Source organism: Anolis carolinensis, chromosome 4 (assembly GCF_035594765.1).
Source record: "Anolis carolinensis isolate JA03-04 chromosome 4, rAnoCar3.1.pri, whole genome shotgun sequence".
Lineage (NCBI taxonomy): Eukaryota > Metazoa > Chordata > Lepidosauria > Squamata > Dactyloidae > Anolis > Anolis carolinensis.
This window is the reverse complement of record NC_085844.1, coordinates 256,071,961-256,080,264: the sequence shown is the minus strand read 5'-3', so window position 1 is coordinate 256,080,264 and position 8,304 is coordinate 256,071,961. Positions and strand designations below refer to the sequence as shown.

The window sequence follows — 8,304 nt, the reverse complement described above, 5'->3', positions numbered from 1 at the left end:
AAAAGCCACACTGCTCCAATTCTGTTCTACGCAAGCATTTAGGACACAGGAGCCCTTCCCCGTTGTCATCATGGGCGCCCTGGCTCAGCCCAGGAGTGACCGACCTCCTCACAAGGGTGTTTGTAGTCTTGATGGGCAGAGGGTGACCCCGAGTAGAAACGGCTCTGGAGAACACAAAGCGTCCAGGAGACTGAAGAATGGACAGAAGATCATTTATTTCCTGCCATGCTCATGGAAGCCCACCAGCCCTGCCCACTTGCCCAGGAGGCTTCAGGCAGACTTCGTGGGCTGCAAAAGAAAGGGAGGGAGGGAGGGAGGAAGGAAGGAAGGAAGGAAGGAAGGAAGGAAGGAAGGAAGGAAGGAAGGAAGGAAGGAAGGAAGGAGGGGAGCAAAGGCAGGAAAGGGGGCCACGGGCAGGGTGGGGGGGGGTTCTTGGGGTCCTCCGTCCATTGGGAGCCGTGGCTTCCACTTCCACTTCCACTTCCGCTTCCGCTCTACTTTGACCCTGGAAGAGACAAAAGGCACAATCTCAGATCCTGGGTGACCTCAGGGGGCATTTCATGGACTTCTCGAGTGGGAAGAGACCCCAGAGGCCACCCAATCCCCATCCTTCTTCAGGCAGGAAGGTACCGTTCAAGCCCTCCCGACAGAGGCACATCTGGCCTGCTCCACAGAAGGAGACTCCACCCAGGCAGTACGTTCCTTCTTTTGCAAAAAAAACCCCCAAATTCTTCTGGAATAAATTCCTGGGCGTGGTTTCCCAGCCATTTGCAGGAAGCCCTGCGTCCTCCTGGTCCCCTTTCCTTCCCTCCAACTCCGTGAGATGGTCTTTGCAAAGGACCTTTGCTGACCTTTGCTGATTCCATTCTCACACCCAGGAATGAGAGCCCGCTTGGTGCAGTGGTGTGAGTGCTGGACTCCAACTCTGGGAACAGGGTTCACATTTCTACTCAGCCTTGGAAACCACAGGGTGGCCTTGGGCAAGCCACACTCTCAGAGGAAGCCAATGGGCAAGCCTGGCCAGAAGCCCTGGAGCCAGTGGGACGGATGCCGTAGGGTCAGTGCTCAGGGGGCGACCAGGAGTGGCCGCTCAGCAACGCCTGGGGGGCCACTCCACCCCCACTCTCATTCTGTGGCATGAGATACCTAGACAGGGCCCCTCGGTGTCCACTTGGGGCTGTTTCCAGGGCCTCGTGTGGATGCCAAAATCCACGGAGGCCCAAGTCCCATGAAGTACAATGTGCAAGACAATGACATCCCTGGTATGCAATGCCAAAAACCTAGCTCTGGTTTTGAGATTTCTTTTCAGTGGAGAGGAATCATTTCAAGCCATAGGGGTGGATGCAGAACCCATGGACATGGACACAGATGTCCCCTCAAGACGAGGCAGCTGCTTCATCAAACAGCTACCCAAGGGACACCCCCCCCCCAACCAATTCCTGGGCAAAATGTGTGGAAATTAGGGATGTGCAATGCATTAAAAATGGTTCAAAAGTCATTACAAAACCAGGAGTGCTGGCACTTTGTTTCTAAAGTATTCTTAGTGAAATATTGTTACTATAACAAGACTGATGAAATTTTGTTACTATTTCGTTACACTAATTGCACATAACTAAATGACTGCAATTGGGGGAACTTTTTAATTGCGTAGTCTTTATTTTGAGAGTAGTTGTTCTACTCCAGAAAGTTTGCTTTTGTGGCAGAAAATTGGATAAGTGGGTGGAAACTCAACCAAGCCAAATGAGCTGTTATCTATAGGGCGATGTCCCTTGCGCAAAGACAAAGGTTTGGCAGTGGAATCAACTTTTTCCATGTTTTTCTGACAGAACCAATTCGGAACTGCCATTGATAACCCCGGAACAGAAATCATAGTGTAGAATATTAGCAAATGGATTGGAACCCTGGTTGGTAACAGACCAATCTCCTCTCCTAATTGGGGCTTTCTGATGCTGATGCATACTGGGAAATGTAGTTATGGGCAGAGTCTTTTTAATTCTTTGGCATAGGGCTCCTCCCCTTCCCAAACTACATTTCCCAGGGTTCTGTTCTGTTCCTAAAATGCACTGCTCCTAATGCCGGGACTCCATTAATTCTGGAAAGGCAGCCTTCCTTTTTGGCTTTGCTTTCAGCTTTGCTTGCTTGCACTGAATATGAAACTGCCTTTGGGAGCCTTCCGAGATTTACAAAACTGAAACAAAAATGCATGGGGTCAGTTTCGATTCTTAAATACTTCGTGTGGGTCACGCAAACACTTTGGATGTGGCTTCTGACTTACAAAACTGCCAATTTTCTTACGATTTCTGGCCCTTCCAAATTTTTTATACATGCCTGGTGGAAGTGGACAAGATAGGAGGTGTCCAGAGAAGGGCCACCAAAATGGCCAAAGGTTTTGAAACCATGGATCCCTCTGAGGAGCAGCTTGTGGAGCTGCGCAGGTTTAGCTTGGAGATGAAAAGGCTGAGAGCGAAATGTTAGAAAGGATGTCCCATTGAGGAAGGGACCGAATCCTTGGCTTCTGCTGCAACTCCAAGAAAAGAGATTCCGCCTGAATATCAGGGAGAACTTCCTGCTCAAAAGCAGTTCAGCAGAGGCACCTGCTGCCGCCTGGGAGCTTGGTGGAGCCTCCTTCTCTGGAGGTTCTAAGCAGAGGCTGGGTGGCTCTCTGTCGGGAGGGCTTTCGTTCTGCATTCCTGCCTGGCAGAAATGGGCTGGACTGGGTGGCCTCAGGGCTCCCTTCCAAGACCAGGATCCCTGTCTGAGCAGCAGGACTTTGCTGCCCGGATGGGGTGAGGCCCGTCCCCCCGCTCACCTTTGCCCTTGCAGGCCCGCTCGCACTCCTCTTTGGTCTCAAACCTGTTCAGGTTGCCGTAGCACCCCCCGTAGATGAACTTCTCGCACCTCTTGCTGCCCCAGTTGTAGTAGAACCGTGGCATTGCGGCTTTGCAGGGTCCGGTGACGGGGGGAAGGCGGCAGCGGTCTTGAAGAGGAGGAAAGGAGGGTCAAGAGGGCAGCTGCTGTGGCCACGCGGCCAGGAGGAGTCTACGGACAACACCGTCTCCTTGGCTTGGAAATGGAGAAGAGCCCCTCCCACAGGGCCAGAGCTGAGCTGAGCACTGTCTCCAGAACCAGAAATGAAAGGAGAAGCCTTTGCCTTTGTCTGTGTACCCGTGTCTCATTGTATGTCATTGTAACAAGGCACTGAATGTTTGCCTGTGTCTGTTTATATCAGGGGTCCCCAAACTAAGGCCTGTGGGCCAGATGCAGCCCTCCAAGGTCATTGACCTGGCCCTTGTCCTAAACTGGAGACTTAGGGTTGACCTCAGTCTACCTGGTGTTTGGAGGTCTCTTTGCTTACCTATGGTCTTATGAGATTGTCTAGATGGTCTTTGAAGGTCTCTTTGCTTAGCTACAGCCTTGTGGGACCATCTAGATGGCTTTTGGAGGTCACTTTCCTTACCTATGGTCCTATGAGACCATCTAGATGACCTTTGAGAGTCCCTTTTATTTCCTATGTTCCTATGAGACCGTCTAGATGGCCTTTGAGAGTGCCTTTTCTTTCCTATATTCCTATGAGACCATCTAGATGGCCTTTGAGAGTCCCTTTTCTTTCCTGTGTTCCTATGAGACCGTCTAGATGGCCTTTGAGAGTGCCTTTCCTTATCTATGGTTTTATGAGATTGTCTAGATGCTCTTTGAGGTCCCTTTCCTTAACTATGGTCTTCTGATGGCCTGATGAGACCATCTAGATGGACTTTCGAGGTCTCTTTGTTTACTTATGGTCTTATGTTAGGGTTGACCTAAGTCTGAAATGACATTAAGGCACACAAAAACAATCCTAATATTTTCGACTTTTTCATCCTAGTCCGGCCCCCCAACAGTCTGAGGGACTGTGAATCGGCCCTCCACTTAAAAAGTTTGAGGACCCCTGATTTATATGCTGCAATCCGCTCTGAGTCCCCTCGGGGAGAAGGGCAGAATGTAAATAAAGTGTTCTATTATCGATGATATAGAGGCCAGGCGGGCTTCCATGGGGAGCGACAGTCCTTGCAATCTCCTCAGGCCACGCACTGGGGACGGAGGTTATCTTTGTGTGCTGGTTGCCAGCATCGGCCCCTCTGGGTCCAAACCCCTCCAACGGTCATTGCTGGTCATCCTTCAGAGCAGAAACACACGGGGGAGGGGGCCATGTGGGGAACTGGAACCTCCTTTCCAAGGGCCACATTTGTGCCCAGACTGGAGTTTCACCTCTTGTTTGCTCCGCGGTCCAGTTTGACCCTCACTGGGGGGGGGGGGGGATGTTGGGTGGAATATGGGCTTGCAGCGGGCAAGAGGTCCTGCGGTGGGGCCTGGCCAGTTCTGGAGCGCGCATCCTTATTACCCCCACCCCTCCAAAGGCCCATCCTGGAGGAAGAGGTCTGGGCCCCTTCGCCGAGGGGACAGAAAAGGCTGCACCTGCTGTCTCTACATACAGACACCCCCCCCCCAGTCGCCCCCGTTCCCCCCATAAAATGGCCCAAAAGTGTCCTTACGTGGCTCAGGCACCTGGCAGGTGTTGCCGCAAAGGGAACCACAACACTTATCCTTCCGGAGACAGTCGGCGTCCACGTCGCACCTTCTGCAGCCGCTCTTGGCCGAAGGGTGTGAGGACGGGACCGGCATGTTCAGGCAGTAGCCAGGCCGCTCTGGAAAGGGACGAATGAATGAATGAAGGGTGCATTGTAGCAGCCCTAGGACATGACATGCAATAATATACAACCTTAGAGTTATAGAATCATAGAGTTGGAAGAGACCTCATGGACCATCCAGTCCACCCCCCTGCCGAGAAGTAGGAAATGGCATTCAAAGCACCTGCTTCTCAGCAGAACCTTTACAGGTACAATCAGCACTTTCCAATAGAAACATTACAACTTATTCCATAAACTGGCTCTTTAAAATCACAGTGGCAGTGACGTGGTAACAATAACCATGTTTGATGTGTATCATCACAAACTATCTCCATTTCCATTTGTTCCGTCTCCCAGGAGTTTGACTTGCATTGTCCCATAGTTGTAGGAAATAGTACCCTTTTTGCGTTTCTTTCAGGGTTGCTACAGACTCAGCAACACCCTGATAGTTAACCATCAACAGAAGTTTGTAGCCAGCCTGCAAAGCTTTTGCTGTTGTCGGCTTGCAAAAGTATCTTTTTGCCTTCTACAAAATAAAGGAACTCAGATGTGCTTCTGTGGTCAAGCAAGGCCAGCTCAGACAAGCCATCGTAGGTACTAACCTCTTGCCTTTAAAACTAGTTCTGAGTTTAGATAGGGAAAGACCTGCTCTTTCTAAAATAGCAACTCAGCACTAGGGCAGAGAATATCCCAGGATTTCTCTGCCATTGGAAGACACTCTAACTATTTCGTCTCCAAGCTAGTTTTGAGTTTAGATAGGGAAAGACTTGCTCTTTCTAAAATAGTAACTCAGCACTAGGGTAAAGAATATCCCAGGATTTCTCTGCCATTGGAAGATGCTCTAACTACTGATGTAGCAACTCAGGATTAGGGTAAAGAGCATCCCAGGATCTATCCACCTTTGGAAGAAGTTAACCCAACAGCCAAATGGAAAGGTAAAAGGGAAATATCTGCATGATTTTATAAGTTGACTGTTTGTATTTGTAACCTCAGCAAATTGTGCCAAGCCTGTCAAGAACCTTGAGAGAATAAAAATCTTGTTTGATGTTCAATTTGGAGTGGCCTTAGTTGCTGGGACTCCTGAACTTCAAGGTAAGGCCCCCACAGTCCACCCGGCAAAGAAAGGAGCACATCTTAATTTCAACCAAGGGGTGCCTGGGTGTGACAGCACACCATTTCTAGCCTCCACTGTGGCTGGGATTTTTTGGGCTGTGACTACAAATGTGGCCACCTTTAATGTTGTATTTTTGGAATAATCCACTAAGAAGTCACAGATAACTGCTGACCGTTGCCACGCTGCCCTTTCTTCCTTCCAGAAGGGCTCCTAGGAGATTGTTTCTGGGGTCATTACACAAAGGGCAATGGAGCAGATAGCGTATTGAATCCTCTCTTTCCCCCCAACCCAGAAATACAACGTTGACCCCTCTAGATCTCCCCTCTCGCCAGCCCGATGGCCTTGTGTGGAAGGGCAGGGCTGTCAATGCTTTCCTGAGGGTTACAGACGTTTGGTCTTGAAGATATCATTGACAATATTGGTCACTCCTTAGTAGAGGATACCAAGTGGTGAAACCCTGCTGTTTACTGGTCCGTGAGTTGTCAAATGCATCCATTTCAAAGATTTTGCCTCTAATCGCCTTCTTGTTCAACTGCCTTAGGGTTCTTGTTGACCCATCGAAATACTGACGGAGCAGGCCAACCAGTATAGAGCCCGACCTCCCCACTTATTCTGCTCCATTGCTTTCTCGTTCTCTCATCCTCCATTTCCAGAAATCTCCAGGGTGCATCTACACCAGGAATGGGCAGACTTCGGCCCTCCCTCCAGGTATTTTGGACTCCAACTCCCACCATTCCTAACAGCCCAAGTTTGCCCATTCCTGATCTACACTGAAGAATGAATACAGTTTGATACCACATTAACTGGGATGTCTCAATGCTACGGAAGGCTGGGATTTCCAGTATGCTGAGAAGGGTCAAGAACCTGTCAAACCACAACTTCAGTGATCCCATCGCAGGGAAATGTGTGGGACACAATGGTCCCCTCCACGAGGGAAAGGGGAATGGGGAAAGAGGGTCCAGCCGGGGCGGGGGGGGGGGGAGCTCCATTGCAATGAACTTAAATTGTTTGCTCAAGCTCTCCTAAACTCTGCGCATACATTCCAAGGCTTCTCTTAAAATACTGGTTTGGGATGCTCTTCCCCATTAAGAACTTGTTACCTGCGGAATTTGGGAGGGGAGGGGCATGCGGGTGAGCAGGTGCACGGCCAAGGGGATCAAGGAGGCCAAGCTGCAGGAAGTGTCACCCCAAACCCTGTTGTGAACCCCAGGCCCCCTCTCAAACTAGGGCCAAATCCTGACACACTCCATGGGGATGATGGGAGAGGACTAATTAGAATCATAGAATCATAGAATAGTAGAGTTGGAAGAGACCCCATGGGCCATCCAGTCCAACCCCGTGCCAAGAAGCAGGAAATCGTGTTCAAAGCATTAGGCTATGTCTTGGGTTATCTTGAGCATAGCAGAGACCTTTCAGTGCTTTGATTGCGTGGCACAATGGGGTTGGGCTGGGTGGCCTTTGGGGGTCCCTTCCGACTCTAGTGGAGCCTCCTTCTCTGGAGGTTTCTCAGCAGAGGCTGGAGATGAGGCTGCTCCTGAAAGGAAGCCGGGAACCAGTGGATCACAAGGAATTCGGACTAATTTCGTGGATGGATTCCTACTTTGCGTGAGGTGCTGAGCAATGGAAGGTCCACATTTGGAAGGGATTGGACTCTCCTTCCTTGGGGGCCTTTAAGCAGAGGTCAGATGTTGAGTTTCCCAAATGTTGAGTTTCACACGGGAGGGGCTGGACCAGGTGACCCTCGGGAGTCCCTTCCAGTTCCTGGGGGCTCCAGTGGGTTGTATCTACGGCCACAGAGGGTGGGCTCAGCAGCCTCCCCCTGAACCTGGGCCTGAAGTGAAGGCACGCTCTGCATGGGGAGAGGATGGGTCCGCACCTTCTCTCCAGGCAAGGATGGGAGGACAGGTCCTGGATCTGGGGTTTTCTCCCCAAAAGCCCCCCTCTCCTTCCCCACCCGCTGGACCCCTCACAGGACTCACCCTTGGCTGTTGCACCGGGAAGCTCAACCAAGAGAGCAGCGATGCCCACACAGAGGGCCAGGCTGATGGAGGAGACCATGGTGTCCGGTGGGAATGCCCAGAAGAGGCTCCGAAGCAGGATTTAAGCTCTCCCAAAGGGACGAGGGAGGGAGGGAGGGAGGGAAAGAAGGAATGAAGGAATGAAGGAGGGCGCCTTAGAGAGCCCATCAAACCTCTAGGAGTTGCACAAGGAGGGCAGACTGGGTTTGTCCAGAACTGCACAACGCAGGTGAGAAGCAAAGGAGGAAGGAAGGGAGGAAGGAGGAAGACTGGGGAAACCCCTTCCCTGGGGTTACATCAAAGTGAGGTCAGTGAGGGCTTTGGGAGGGGCCCCTTCCCCCACATCATGGTCTTTCTCTTTTGGAAGCGGGGAGGCAATCTACAAGGCCAGACTAATCTCATCTCTTTTTTTGATAGAGTTACATGCTGGGTTGATGCAGGGAATGCCGTGGATGGAGCAGATCTGGATTTCAGGAAGGACTTTCATGTTTTTCTGGCAAGGAAATGA

The 8,304-nt window shown here is 51.0% G+C and overlaps 1 protein-coding gene across 1 annotated transcript; it reads right to left on the bottom strand.

The window, feature by feature from the left end:
- Positions 1 to 468: 468 nt before the first annotated feature.
- On the bottom strand, positions 469 to 8,017 carry LOC103281949 (eppin). The gene is made up of 4 exons (XM_008124357.3): positions 7,758 to 8,017; positions 4,530 to 4,682; positions 2,810 to 2,977; positions 469 to 505 (listed from the first exon to the last, which is right to left on the bottom strand). The coding sequence occupies exons 1-4, from the start codon at positions 7,834 to 7,836 to the stop codon at positions 495 to 497; spliced, it is 411 nt and encodes a 136-aa protein (XP_008122564.2). The 5' UTR covers positions 7,837 to 8,017; the 3' UTR covers positions 469 to 494.
- Positions 8,018 to 8,304: the final 287 nt, after the last annotated feature.